At 39.8% G+C, this 15,714-nt stretch overlaps 1 protein-coding gene across 3 annotated transcripts in view; it reads left to right on the forward strand.

The window, feature by feature from the left end:
• The first annotated feature begins 3,637 nt into the window (after nucleotides 1-3,637).
• Nucleotides 3,638-15,714, forward strand: part of LOC149310680 (xanthine dehydrogenase/oxidase-like) — an 86,181-nt gene continuing 74,104 nt past the window's right edge. For all 3 annotated transcript variants that reach the window (XR_016281699.1, XM_089529532.1, XM_089529533.1), the window contains exons 1-3: nucleotides 3,638-3,818; nucleotides 12,832-12,889; nucleotides 14,406-14,502. Coding sequence is in view for 2 of the 3 variants with exons in the window: in XM_089529532.1 (XP_089385658.1) it covers nucleotides 3,768-3,818; nucleotides 12,832-12,889; nucleotides 14,406-14,502 (206 nt within the window). In the remaining variant the exon portion in view is untranslated. The remainder of the gene's footprint in view (nucleotides 3,819-12,831; nucleotides 12,890-14,405; nucleotides 14,503-15,714) is intronic.

Here is a 15,714-nt window from a genome sequence, read left to right on the forward strand (position 1 = left end):
GACCACTCCTATTGAGAATCCGACTGTCAAAAACAGACTATCTTGAGGGCATTGTTGAACCAGCAGACAATTCATATGGATACTGCTGCTTCCGATCTAATGATTAGAAATACAGTAAAAAATATACAGTGGGATGCATGTTTATAGAAATAGTCTTAGATTTCATTAAAAATCTATGATAATTATACCCATATTGCAGAAGGGTATAATGATTGAGAGACTGGGTTATGCCAAGCACAGAAAGGAGCCCAATGTTGTTATGTCTGCTTTGCTGTGGTGAATTAGGCTGCTCTGACAACTCTATTGTTCACTGTTCTGGTGTGAGGACTTTTTAAAGGGAAATGCATGGGTATGGTTATAAAGGGTTTACAGATTTGATTATAGTGTGATTTGTTAACGGATAGAGAGCCATTATATGAGATGAAGGGAATTAGGAGGGGCAATTTCTTCTTTCTTGTTGAAGTTGTCTTTGTGTTTGTTTTTTAAAAAGGAACCATAGATGTAGCCATTGAAATCCACAAACACCAAGACAACTTCAACAGGCAAGAAGAAACCCTTAGAGTTAGCAAAGTTTTGCTACCAGTCCTGAAAAACATAAAAATCAAGACCCAGCAAAATGCTGAAAGCATCCTGCAAAATACAACCAAGGATATTTCTTTCTTTCATAAACGTCCACTTTAATAATATAATTTATTTATATTCCACCTTTTCCTTAGGAAATCAAGGCAGATTACAACATAGTAATAACAAAATACAATAAAACATATTACAATTACAATTACACTTAAAAGAAATAACCCATATCCCTCCCCTTCCCCCAGACCTAAAAACATTAATCAAACTCATAAAAAGAAATTAAACAACAAAATAAGTTAGGAAATCAGTAAAATTGTGGGTAGAATATTGGGGGGGGGGGGGAGAGATCTTTTCCTAGGGGGAATGGGACTGATGATGTTAGTATTAGTGTTAGTGTTAGTGGGGGAGACTAATCAAAAAAGGCTAATCTGGAAAGGCCTGGTAAGTCTTCAATAAGGCTTTGCCAATTGTATCTACTTTGGTGGCCAAATGTATACATATCTATGGTTACTTTAAAAAAATATGGTGGGAGATATCTTTTGAGGAAGTTTTATCTGCTTTCTCTCCCCCACCCTCCGGATTTTGTTGTTCACATATACTCAGAAGAGGATTCTGGAGGCAGGTGCAGTTGTACACACACACTGCTACAGTAAGAGTAGAATCCTACTTTCTCCCAGGTCAAGTTTTATTGTATTGCTTATTTCAGGCATGCTGCTGCAATGTGACACTGAAAGTCTATGTTTCTCTAGCCCTCCTTCACCATCCTCTCAACGATAATGCTGCTAAAAACCTTCTTGCTAGACAGAGGATGAGGAAGAAAAATAAAGGTCTGGGCAAGTGTAGAAAGTCCTTTCAAGAAGGAACTTTGTTGTTAGAGGCTTTGGCGCATTACAGACAGCCCAATAGGGCGGTCTGCCGCCGCCCTTGTTTGCTGCACGAAGGAGCCGTAGCGAACAAACCGCATGGCTCTTCCGCGCAGCAAAAAGGACCCGCAAAAAGCAGGTTCTTCTTGCAGTGCAGTTATGATGCCTCAAGACGCCAATGGCACCCTTGCGGCATCACAACTGCACTGCAATGTGCAAACACTAAGCGTACGTCACGTCAAAATGGTGGCACCCATCTGTATAGGGCGCCGCCATTTTGATGCCCTCATCACGTGCGAGAGGCGAGGGGCATCTAAAAGCGCTGCCCCTCATATGTGACGATGGCGCCTCTATGGGCCCATCTATAACGTGCCTTTGTTAACTAAGTATGTCTGTATTTAAAAATACCTATTTCAAATATCAGTTCTGCTCATTGAGAAACTACAGAGAAGTAAATCTCTTATAAATTTTTTGAGTAATCAGGTCTATCTCTTCTGTGATATGAAACTATCTGGGCTTTTTTCCAAACACAAACTGCAGATTGAAAGTAATACACACAGAGTACAAAATGAAGGTAATGCAAAAGTTCCTTTATTGAATAAACTGGTTGATAACAATGAGAAAAATAAAACAAACCATTCAGGTAAGGCTCCTCTGGAATCCACAAACTCGATCAAGCATAGCCACTTTGCCCTTCCAAACCAAAGATAATCTCAGCAGACCCTACTGCAGTTCGCCAAATTTTTCACTGCTATTGACCAAGATGAAGAAAATAATTCTTGATGATAGAGGACCCTTTTTCCAATTAGTTTTGTGAAACTTTAAGTGTTATGATTAAGGTGGTGATATCACAAAGCATTTAATACATTCTACAGTCATAGGTTTATTTGGTTTCACCCTTTCTTCCTAAGTTTTTTTTTTTAAAAATGTTCCTCCTCGTTTGCTGCAGTTCATGATACATCTTCTGTTCAGCATTAGTGCAATCAAATTCTAAGTTCCTCTCACTGTTTGTAGATTTCTAAATGTCGCTGAATGTGACACCAGAAGCAAAACACTGAATGTGATACAGAAGATCAAAGTGAGGATAATGCTCAGGTGTATTGTAGCATTGTGCATAACACATACAAATCATGCCTACACACTACTATGTTGCTTCACTTCCTCTCTCTTTACCAGAATTCCTATGCCAGCCCTTGGCTAGGGCTCATTTGTGATAATTATGCAGGAAGGTTAAGAAACAACTGGCTCATGATGTTTCAGGTTAAATATAGGCTGGATTGAATGCACCTAGATGACGGGAATGTCTAATTCAGTGGTTCTCAACCTTCCTAATGCTGCGACCCTTTAATACAGCTCCTCATGTTGTGGTGACCCCCAACCATAAAATTATTTCCTAAGACCATTGGAAATATGTGTTTTCTGATGGTCTTAGGTGACCCCTGTGAAAGGGTCATTCGACCCCCAAAGGGGTTGCAACCCACAGGTTGAGAACCACTGGTCTAATTAAATGACTGAATAATCAATGGCCCAAGCTTCCAATGGACCAAATTGCCTCTCTCCATCATTAATCATGGAGCGGTTAGAACAGGTTTGGATTGGAGACAGAGTACCCCTATTTATTTATTTATTTTAGCAAAGTTGAAGGACATATGATACAGACATCAGTTCCTACATTGAAACATGCTCATTTATTTTCCCCATCTGTTTATGCTTGTTAAATAGTTTTGCAAGGTTTTGAAGCACCACACAAACTGCATGTTTATGAATGTATGATTCACTAGGCATGAAATCCCCTATTTAACAAGCTTTTTAGTTAGAAAAATAAGTTATGAAGCTGTTGCAAGCTAGATGGATGGTATATTGAATGGTGTACATTAACTAAAAGCCATCATGGCAGAAGTAAGCAACAGGTTGTTAGAAAATCTACCTGGTCCTTGAAGGAACAGGAGCATTAATTGCCGGCAACCCATTCTCCTGCCAAGATTTGACTGTCCATATCTACATAAGCAACGCTATACTTGAAGCATGATTCAGCCTAATCTCATGCCATAGAAAGGGGTGGTGACTTTATTCTTTTCAGTTTCTCCTCTGCTATCATTAGAGCAGGAAGGCACAGCCAAGTGCAGCTGACACGCCTCAGGGTGGCTCTTATATAACCTGGACTCTTGCAGGGCACTAATGTTGAAATAAGGATTCCAAAGGACTACTCATATTGCTAGGGTTGGCATCTCTGAGATTCAGAAACTTGCAGTCCTGGGGCTACTCAAAAACAGAGTGATCTGGGACTTAGCCCTACTTCTCTTGGGTGAAGTGTAGAAGGTGCACAGGATGGCTTCAGAAAAGAAGGATGAATTGGTCTTCTTTGTAAATGGCAAGAAGGTAGGGAGACCCCACATTAATTTTTTTTGTTTATATTCCAGGTACACACACACACACACGGGCTTCAACAGGCTGTACAACCATGCAGTACACTCTCTGTTAAAACTGTATACAGTTTAATATGTATTAGCATTGCCCCCTACCTATTTTATGAAACTCTTGGTACTAATCAAGATAGAAGGAAGGAATGGTAACATGCTGACCAAGCAGATAGCTGCTCCTATGTCTATTTGTAGGATGGCTTCTAATATTTTTAAATCAGCAGCAGCGGCAATAGTAACAACCACAACAATCAGTACTGCTTTTCAGTTTGGAAACTGCTGGTTCTTAATTTTAAATTGACAAAAATTGGTACATATTTCAAAATAAAAATATGGAAGTGGGCACTAATGTAATATGAATTCATAATTTCTTAATTAGAACACAACACAGAGGTATCTATCTATCTATCTATCTATCTATCTATCTATCTATCTATCTATCTATCTATCTATCTATCTATCTATGCCTGTTCAATGAAATAGCATGCATGCAAATGACATGCATTCCAATTACTTTCTGTGCCTTTTGTGACAAGAGGATTCAGAAAATATAAATGAAATAACTATTTTTCATGCTTCAGAATGTTCGTTGTAAAACCAGAAATAAATGAAACTTGAATGTTTCCTGTCTGAAAAGCACCAGGCAATTGCTGCCACATTGACTCACACTAAATTAAATTATAAAAGCAAATAAAGCATCCTCCACAAACCCACAACACATTCCCACACTGCATAGAGAGATCAGTGCTAGCAATTACTACAGAAATAACTGCGTGCCACAGCTGGGTGACAGGTGGATTATTCAATTTCTTATGAATTTTAACAACAGGACATATACGCTTATGTTCAAGTAGTCAGGTTTGCTTGGCTTTGCCACAGGATTGCAAGACATGAACTGAATCAAATTAGCACCTCTTTTTTGGTGTTGCTATAAAGAGTTTGCATTAATCTGATTCAAAATTATAGAATTCAGTTTCCCTGCCTGTGTTTTCAGCTGACAAGTCCTAGAAAAGAGATGGGACACCTCAGTGCTACACAGCACAGTATTTTCATAAAGAGATAGCTGTACCTTTGTGTATTTGCAGCTCTGGAGAGTTTCCTTGTGCACTGCCAAGTTGGGAAGGGCTGGGGGTGGAGATGGGGCTGAGTTATAGTAGCAAATCACAGAGCTGATCTGCTGTCACCTTCTTTCCTAACAGAGACATGTCCTTTGGCCCTAGGTGGCTCTGAGGATTTGGTTAGCAAAGTGGAATATCTGTGCTGGGATTTTGCTTATGTGGGAAGGGGATAGGTAAGAATTTTGTCATCTCAAGTTTCTCATATCTCTTCAGTGCCCATTCTACATGTATTACACTGGAAAGAAAAGGAAAATAAAGGAAAGGAAAGTCATATCTTGGGATTATTTATTTATTTTTTGGGTGGGGAGATCATAACTTCTAGAATCCTCCAGCCAGATTTGTTGGGAGCATAGATGTTTGGGGGATTCATAGAATCATAGAGATGGAAGAGAGCAGAAGGGCCATCCAGTCGAATCTCCTGCCATGCAGGAATACACAATCAAAGCACTCCCAACAGATGGCCATCTAGCCTTTGTTTCAAAACCTCCAAAGAAGGAGACTCCGCCACACATCATGACAGCATATTCCATTGTCAAACAGCTCCTACCATCAGGACATTCTTCCTTATATTTAGGTGGAATTTCTTTTCCTTTAGTTTGAATTCATTGCTCTGTGTCTGAGTCTCTGGAACAGCAGAAAACAAGCTTTGTCCTCTGAAATTCATGGGGTTGCCATAGGTCTCCAGGTAACTTGAAGGCACACACACATATAGTTTGGTAGCAAATTCTCTGCATCAGTGTAGATAAGGGATGGGCAAAGTGGGGCAATTTTTGTGGCCCAAAAGGGTAAAAAAACCTGGGCAAAATAAATATGCTTTTGGAATTTTTTTCTTTTGCTCTGAATTCTGCAGAAATGGTGTCTAGGACTGTATGTGGCATTTCCACATGTTTGGTACCTGCTTGGACCCTTCAGGGATCAAACCAACAATTTCAAAAATTTATTTTTGCCTTTTTGTCCCCAAATGCCCTCTAGGGTTCTGGGAGGGCCCAGGAACATGCCTCTATGTAACATATAGTTAAAATTCACAAAATTCACAAAATGCAAAAAATGCAAAATGCAAAAAAAGTGAATAAATTGTCAAAAAAATAAAACCAGTTAAAACAAAAATTAAAGCAAACAGGCACACATGCACACATACAAACACACACTCTATTTCTCATAGCCGCACAACAAATAGAAACCAGCACATTGATTAGGTAGGACAGGCCTTCTACAATCAGTCTTCAAAGGCAGAATGGCCTTCCCCTGTCTGTGGAATGATTGCAGGGAAGGTGCCTGTCTAACCTCTCTGGGAAGGATGTTTCAGAGTCTGGAAGGCAGAAACTGAGAAGGATCTCTTCTGCATTTGTGCAGATGTGCCTGTGAGGGTGGTGGGGTAGAAAAAAGGGCCTCCCTTAGGGTTGCTTTTTTTTTTTTTTTTGCCTTATCTGACTTTTCTAATGAGGGGCATTTTCCTTTACCATATGCCTTCTCCTTTTAGCTTGTTTTTTACATGATCTACCTATTGTCTGCATAGTTTCTTCAAGTGCATCAAATATTAATCCACCACCCTGGAGAGTCATGTTTAAAAGATAATTTGTTTTGTTCATCTGCTTACTAAAGTAGGAACAAATTTCCACAGAAAACTCTTAGTTTTGTCCTGATAACCTGCACCTCTCAAGGCTGGACTCTTGCAAAAAATTTTTTTGGAAAGGAATGGATTGTCATTGTGTAACGTTGCCGGAACAAGAGGCTGGAAGTACGGGTGGAAAGTATGGGTGGAGCATTTCAACACACCTCCTGGGAATGTTGACTGAAAAACTGGAACAGAACATGATACGTTGCACTGCAGCACGATGGGAAAGGTTATTTTGTCTGTACTCCTGGCAGCCTGACATTGCAGTAAACAGTATTGTTTGCTGTGTATGACTTCTAAGTTTGGAGAGCTGAATGATAGGGAGCAAATGATAAGATATGACTTTTATAGAGGAATACAAGTGATAGCGATAATCAGTCAACTTTGATGTGCTTTAAGCACCTGTTTGATTTTTTTATGTAAAATCAGCATGTTTCTTGTTGTCCTGTGGTAGCATGGCAATGCCATTTGATAGTGGATAAAAACAGCTGATTAATGTGTTTTTGAGAAGTGGGAAAAAGTAATTTAAGCAGTTAGCTTTCCAAACCATAGTGACGGCTCATAGGGATGCTGTTTTCTTCAAAGAGGATTTTCAATGAGATCAAAGTATAGGGATAAAAAGTTAAAAGAGTGCCATCTCTTCCTGCTGTAACCCCACTTCTGTAACAACATGTAGATCCTCACATGTTGTTGTAAGCAAAGATAACAAAACAAGATGGTGTCAGACATTTTTAATGCATTGCATAGTTGGACTCTAAATAGACCAAAAATATTTCCACTAGAATTGTGGTCATGCTGTTGAACATGTCCTATGGGTTGCATGAACAACCAGTGTAGAGCAGTCTCTACCTTCAATTGTCTGGTGCATTCAGGAAAGCTCATAAGGACTGAGAAGCAGTAACCATCTCCCTAATGAAACCAGTGTAGATGGTGGTTTCAGTGCTGGACTAGGACTCCAAGTGCCTAGCATTTGTATCCTTTTTTGCTCATGGAAACTCACTAGATGACCTTGGACAAGCTTCAGTAACTCAGCCTAAGAATAATAATACGTTTTGCCAACAACAACAACTCCCATATCCACCCCCACACCATATGTCGGGCTTATCATAAGTCAGCTGATTTGAGGGCACATAACAACTACCTTCTCTTACTTTTTGCTGCCCAGTAGAAAGTGGTCAGAAAAATAGTCACTTTGAATACCATAAAGAAGGAAACTGCCTTATCCTGAATCAGGCCACTAGTCTATGTAGCCCAGTATTGATGACATAGCTCTGCTATCTAGCTCAGCTTTCCAGGGTTTCAGGAAGGATTCTAGCCCTGCCCAGAAATGATTGAACCTTGGAGCTTCTGCTTCAAAAGAATGTGATATTCCCCTGAAGTATGGACTCTCATCTCAAGGGCATTAGCCAAGTTGATAGATCCGTTGCCCCTAAATAAGTCCTATCCTCCTCTAACAAAATCATCTGATCTAGTGGCTGTTATGCTGTGGCAGTGAGCTGTGCTATGCTCAGAAGTACTTTCTTTTGTCTCTCCTCCCATTCTAGGCTAAATAAACATCAATGAAAACATTTATCCAATGATAATATGCAAGGGCACATGGTTACATCACAATACGCAAGTGCTTAAGAAATGTACTTACATAATCAGTTAGTAACAAAAGAGAACTCCATGTCCTACAGCCAGGAAGACAAGCAGGAAGGAATTTTGTTCATTAAACCTAAGGGCAAAGTTTCAAAGTACTGCTAAAGAGAATAGTTAAGAGTAAACAAAATTAATCACCCTTAATGCTTAGTTGTGTGGAAATCTTCAGATTAAGAATTCTCAGTTCTAAAAACCCCCAACTCACCTTCAGGTATACTGGGAATGGGCAAGCCTTTCAGTTTTGCTTTCTCCCACGTTCAAATGGTGAAAATCTTTCTGTTGCATTTGTGTAAAATGTTAGAAAGTTTTTACAGAAATGAAATAAAATTCTCATCTATTCCCATCCAATACATCTTAAAAGTAGGAAGGAAATGTGTAAAATTTGGGAGTAGTAGTGGTTGATGTTTCTTTCCAGCCACCAGTATGGTGTGGATGCAAATCATTACTCTAGTTAGTTACCAAGAAGTAAATCAGACTAAAGAAAATGCTTCAGACTGCAGTTTACTAAGGGGCAAATGCTGCCTTGAGTGACCTAGCAAAAACACAGTTCCCATGGCCAGGAACATAGAAAGAGGCAACAGCAGAAAGGCTGTGTTGGGACCAGAGTTCAGAAACAGTGTTAGAACTCAAATGTTGTTGAGCAGTTAAAGAAAATTGACTTCTTCTTATTATTATTTTTATATAAAATGAATTTGCCAAATGATTAAAAAAATTAAGATTATTAAGTTGGCCTGCTGTGGGCCATAGTTCAGATATAAGAACTGCCAAAACTACCTCTGAGTATTTCTTGCTTAAGAAAATCTTGTGAAGTTTATGGGGTTGTCATAGTGGACAGGTGCCCTTAAGACACATACACACATACAAAGTTGGCCAGTAATTAATTAAATCATGACAAATGGCAATCGTTGATTAAAATGCTATTGTTATTTAACAATTAAAACAACACATTTCAATGTCATTGGTGAAATTTTTGATGAATCAAGAGCAACACTTTCATTTGAATTATATATTTTTAAATTCTGGTTGTGACCTGTTGCCTTCTGTGGAGGCCTACAATTTCAAGCCAAAACATTAGGAGAAGACGAAGGCTTTCATGGCCGGCATCCATAGTTTTTTTGTGGGTTTTTTGGGCTATGTGGCTATGTTCTAGAAGGGTTTATTCCTGACGTTTTGCCAGCATCTGTGGCTGGCATCTTCAGATGGAGCTACAACACTTAAGGTGGTATCAAACTGCATTATTTCTGCAATGGAAAGACATGCTTAGACACTCTCACCGTAGTGTATCCAGCTGGGATTCGGAGATTATCACACCTGCAAATCCTGCCAGGATAGACGCTGGATTGAAAAGTCAAAACCGGGTATTATCACATGCAGCTGAGGCCAGGAAAGTGTAACCTGTCTGCAACTTCAGCTGCATGCAATAACACCTGTTTTTCACTTTTCAATCCTACATCTATCTCGGCAGGATTTGCAGGTACAATAATCTCCTTCCTCAGTATAAAAGTGAGGAATATTTAAGGGGAAAGAATCAAAGTAGCTTCCATTTCATAGAAAGCACTCTTCTGCTCTGCCCTTTGCATTCAGAAAAACTGAAAACCACTACCACTATTATAAATGGCTTCCTTTGCCACTCGCTGAGGGGGGACACTTATATTGGACAATGGTGATCTACAGTGGGAAAACACCTCTACAGAGTAGGCAGATAATTCATGTAACAGCTTCTTTTAGGTACAGTAAAGGTAAATACCCTTGCAAAGAAAGGATAGTAACTGAAGTAGGCTTATCAAAAATAGAACACCACAATAGGTCACTGTATTCCTAAACTTAAATTGCCAGGAAATTATTTGTCCACATATTTGGATTTTTAAGAATTAAATAAAGATGGCTTACACAAAAGATCAAGATGCTTTATATAAAAGCAGATCCAGCAAAGTGCAGTGTTCCAACTGCTGTTTGACTTCCTTTCCTTTCACTGTCATCTAACAACATCTGGAAGACCACACTTTCGCCACCACTGTCATAGAGCAGCATAGGCTGAACGAGACTACGTGTGAAAGGGATCTGGGAGTCCAAGTAGACCGCAAGCTGAATATGAGTGAACAGTGTGATGCGGCAGCTAAAAAGGCCAATGCAATTTTAGGATGCATCAGTAAAAGTATCGTATCTAGATAAAGAGAAGTAATAGTGCCACTTTATTCTGCTTTGGTCAGGCCCCACCTGGAATATTGTGTCCAGTTCTGGGCGCCACAATTCAAAAAGGATGTTGAAAAACTGGAACGTGTCCAAAGGAGGGCAAGTAAAATGGTGAAAGGTCTAGAAACCATGTCCTATGAGGAACGACTTAAGGAGGTGGGGATGTATAGCCCGGAGAAGAGAAGGTTAAGAGGTGATATTATAGCCCTGTTTAAATACTTGAAGGGATGCCATACGGAGGAGGGTGCTGACTTGTTTTCACTTGCTCCAGAGACTAGGACCCGGAACAATGGATGCAAGCTACAAGAAAAGAGATTCCACCTCAACATTAGGAAGAACTTCCTGACAGTAAGGGCTGTCCGACAGTGGAACACACTCCCTTGGAGTGTAGTGGAATCTCCTTCCTTGGAGGTCTTTAAACAGAGGCTGGATGGCCATCTGTCGGGGATGCTTTGATTTGGATTTCCTGCATGGCAGGGGATTGGACTAGATGGGCCTTGCGGTCTCTTCCAATTCTATGATACTATACTATGATCACTGGATTGATTTTATGATTTCTTTGTTTTGGTTGAACCCCCAGCTCTAGTCTGAATGTGTATTTACTTTGGTTTTTATACAACAGAAAGATTCACGACAAACAGAATATGTAACATCCAGTGTCCCATAAACACACAGAAAATCTGTTGACTATATAGCCTATTATATTTTGCAAAGTCACTACATGTACTTGGCCTGTAAAATTTCTTTTATTTTGAAATATGTTATGGATACTAGGGTTCACTTTGGAAAGAGAGAAGAGAACTGTGTGATGGCTCAGTCCTTGTGGAACACTTAGAAATGGCAGAAAATCTCTAAGAATGTAACCAATGCTTCATAGGAAGTTGTTCAACCTACTGTTTGTAGATACCTAGAATTAGCCTGTGAGGAAATACAAGTGATAGGAAAGCAGCAACTGGACAGCAGAATCGATTATAGGGAAATGTTGAAAAACGTTTCCATTAGGAAAATGGCTGGAAGTAGGAATGGCACAGCCAAACGAGGTATTAAGCCAAGACTTTAGGAGTTCAGTGTAAGTTCAGGTGCCACAAAGTCTACCTTGAAGCAATAAATAAACTTGTTTACTCAGGCCCTAGCTATATTTCACTGAATGTAGGAAGAAATGTACCACTTTGATGTTGACATAATATATGAGCCGCATCCCTTAGCTTTGCAATATCTGCAGCAGCCTGAACAAAGGCTTGTACTACTGCAAGGTTCTGGAATGTTGTCTTGAATCTGAAAAGGAAGGTAAACTTGGCTGTCCCTCTGTTGTTGTTGTTGTTGTTGTGTGTTTTTGACCTATGGTGACCCTAAGGTGAACCTATCATGGAGTTTTCCTGGAAAGATTTGTACAAAAGGGGTTGTTATTGCCTTCCTCCGATGCTGAGAAAGTGTGACTTTCTCAAGGTCATGCAGTGAATTTTTGTGGGTGAGAAGGAATTGAATATCCTGTTTTCCCAGAGTCCTAGTCCAACACTCAAACCACTATATGATGCTGACCCTCATATGATGATGGTTCTCGACAGGATGACACATCTTTGGGAATAGTTTCCAGGGAAACATTGGCACTTTACAGACCACCCAAAAAGGACGGTCTGCCGGCGCCTCCGTTTCTGCCACGGGGAAGCCTCAGCCTCCAAGTGGCGATGCTTCCCTATGGCCGAAAAAGAAGCCCCAAAAACTGGCTTCTTTTGGCAGTGCGCTCATGACACCACAAGGCGCCAATGGCGCACTTGCGGCGTCATAAGTGAGCCGCAATGTGCGGACGCTAAGCATCCGTGACATCAAGATGGTGGTGCCCATGTAGAAAGGGTGCCGTCATTTTGTACGTGCTTGGCATGTCCTAGGGTTAGGGTGTCCAGAAGGGATGCCCTTTTGTAACCCTAGTATGTGCCAAGCATGTATTTTTTGCTCGTGTGGAATGGGCCACTGCCCACTTTTCATTTCTTCATTTGTAGCCCTAATTTGAGAACCTCCATAACAACATCATGCCTTCATTTAATTTTAAGACAAACAATTGTTTACTTTTTCCACTAATGGACAGCATCACTTTCATAAACAGAAATAGAAATAAAGATAACAAGATAAAATTTCAAAAAGCCATGGGTCAGGGGAAATGAACCTAAATGCCACTGACAATAATAATGAAACATAATGAATAATGAAATTCTGAGGATTGTGCAGAAAAATGTCTGTTTATCAAGGTATGTGATGATTTGGGAGATTTACTGGCAAATGTCAGAATTGTCTGACCTCCCCAAATGCTATCAATTTCTGGTACATGGCATAATTTATCTTGTTTCCAATGTTAGCTGTAGCGTATAGACATAGACAAGTTTTCAGAAGTGATGTTTCTTGTCTTTCAGGTGGTGGAGAAAAATGTGGATCCAGAAACCACTCTGCTAACTTACCTTCGAAGGAAATGTATCTGATATAGAACGACAAGTACTGCAAGAGATTTTAAATGGTTAAGATAAAAACATGTTTATCTGATGAAGTTTAATAGTTGATTGAAACCAGAGAAGTTAGCATCTACAAATCCTGTTCCTGAGTTAGTCAGAATTATGCTTAAGACTTCAACTATCCTGATATTTGCTGGAAGTCAAACTCAGCCAAATCCTCACCACTTGCCTTGCAGACAATTTCATTGTCCAAAAGGTGGAAGAGGCAACAAGGGGATCAGCTATTTTGGCTCGGATCCTAAACAACAGGGATGACCTAGTTAATGGAGTGCAAGTAGTGGGATCCTTAGGTGGGAGTGATCATGTTTTCCTAGAGTATGTTATACAAAGGAAAGGAGAAGCCAGGCATAGTCAGACATGCATTCTAGACTTTAGGAAAGCCGATTTTAGTAAACATAGAGAAATACTGGGGGTGATCCCATGGTCAGGAATACTAAAAGAGAAGGGAGTCCGGGATGGATGGGAGTTTCTCAAATACCGAAGGCACAATTTCAAACAGTTTCATTGAGTAAGAAAAATGGGAGATGTCTCAAGAAACCAGGATGGATGACTAAGGAACTTTCAACTGAGCTAAGTTTTAAACGGAACATGGATAAGAAATAGAAAAATGGGGAAATCACCAAAGAGGAATTCAAACAACTAGCAAGTACATGTAGGGGTAAAGTCAGACTAGCTAAAGCGCAGAATGAACTCAGGCTTGCTAGCGAGGTTAGGAACAACAAAAAGGGCTTTTTGGGGGTATGTCCACAGCTAAAGGAAGAAGGAGGAAACGGTAGGGCCACTGTGTGGAGAAGATGGCAAAATGCTAACGGGGGACAGAGAAAAGGCAGAATTACTCAACACCTTCTTTGCTTCAGTCTTCTCATAAAAGGAAAAGGGTGCTCAAGCTGAGGATAATGGAGAAGAGCACAGAATAGGGGAATTTCAGCACAGAATAAGTAAAGAGATAGTACATGAATACCTGGTTAATCTAAACGAATATAAGTCTCCAGGACCAGATGAACTACATCCAAAGGTATTAAAAGAACCAGCAAATATAATATCGGAGCCATTGGCAATAATCTTTGAGAACTCCTGGAGAACAGAAGTCCCAGCAGACTAGAGGAGGACAAATGTTGTCCCCATTTTCAAAAAGGGAAAAAAGAGAGGATCCCAACAATTATCATCCAGTTAGAAGTCGAAGGCTTTCATGGCCAGCATCCATAGTTTTTTGTGGGTTTTTTTGGGCTATGTGGCCATGTTCTAGCAGAATTTCTTCCTGACATTTCGCCAGCATCTGTGGCTGGCATCTTCCTCTCCACTCCTTGCTCACCAGTTACTACAGACAGCAACAGTCTTGGACAATCCAAATAGCTTGGACTTTCTCTCTGCACTTCTGGGACAAAACTGGCATTGTTAGGATGATTAGAATGTCTAGTTATATGCATTTCTAGTTATTTGCTGTGTCAGTGTATTTTCCTTAACCACAATTCCGTTAGTGGGTTTATGTGGAACCAAGCTGGGCTGTGGAGAAGGTGGATGTGGTGCCTGCACAGTTATGATTTCCAAGTTTGACAATTTCCAAAAGAAAATCATGTATCCTTTGAAGCACATGTCAAAAATTGGAAGACCACATCTTGAATGTAGAGCAAGTGTCTGAAGACAGACACTTCATGGATGAAAGAATGTTCTTGTGTACAGTGTGTTCCCTTTCAAACATTAGCTCCTTTCTGGATCACAGAAGGATCCACTGACAAAAATTCCATAAAAGAAAAATCCTTCCAATGTATCATATATTTGCATATTGGTAATATCTTTGATGCTACTGACATAAACAATTATTTGGTTGTTCTAGCGACTGAAGAAGCTATTGGTGGTCCTAATGAAAAGTTTCCATGTTATAACACATATTGTGTTTTTCCGAAAATAAGACACTGTCTTATATTTATTTTTCCTCAAGAAGGCACACTATGGCTTATTTTCAGGGGATATCTTATTTTTATTAATTGTGGTACAACAATCTACAATTATTCAAATATATTTAAGTCATCTTCTTCTGGAACATCATCATAACTCTCCAAACCCACAATTCCATCCTGAATTTCTTGCGACTCCATTTCCTTTAGAACTATTGGCCACACTCTTTCCACTCCCTTCCCGCCCTCTTCCGTTTCGTGCCGAGCCTATCACTATGTCTTTATTTTTGGGATATGGCTTATATTGCAGAAATGCTTAGAAATCCTGCTACGGCTTATTTTATGGGTATGTCTTATTTTCGGAGAAACAGGGTATTATTATTTTGTGCTGGCATAATTTCATAACATTACTTGAAACAAACGAAGGCAGTGCTTATTAAATCCATTGCACCTTTGGCAGCTCTATTTGCTATATCAGATTAATGTTTCTTTCACATGACATGACGTATTTTGCCATTTAGTCTTCAGTAAAAATGAAATGTGACATCCCCCCCCCCTTTGAAAAGTAAAAGGTACAACTCTGCAGGAATTACAGGGTCATTCTGTCTAGGAATGCATTTGTACTGCAGAAATAATCCAGTTTCACACCAATTTAACTACCATGGCTCAATGCTATGGAATTCTGGGAATTGTAGCTTTATAAGACATTTAGCCTTCTTTTTCGGAGAACTCCAGTGCTGCAACAAATTACAATTCCCAGAATTCCCATAGCCATGGCAGTTAAAGTCTTGTCAAACTGGATTATTTCTACAGTGTGGGTGCAACTTGAGTCTTTTCATAGTTTATCCCCTCTTTCCAATAGGAAAAGTATGTCTTAGGCCAAATATATATC

This window comes from Sceloporus occidentalis, unplaced genomic scaffold (genome assembly GCF_023333645.1).
Source record: "Sceloporus occidentalis isolate IW3139 unplaced genomic scaffold, rSceOcc1.0.p SCAF_6, whole genome shotgun sequence".
Taxonomy (NCBI): domain Eukaryota; kingdom Metazoa; phylum Chordata; class Lepidosauria; order Squamata; family Phrynosomatidae; genus Sceloporus; species Sceloporus occidentalis.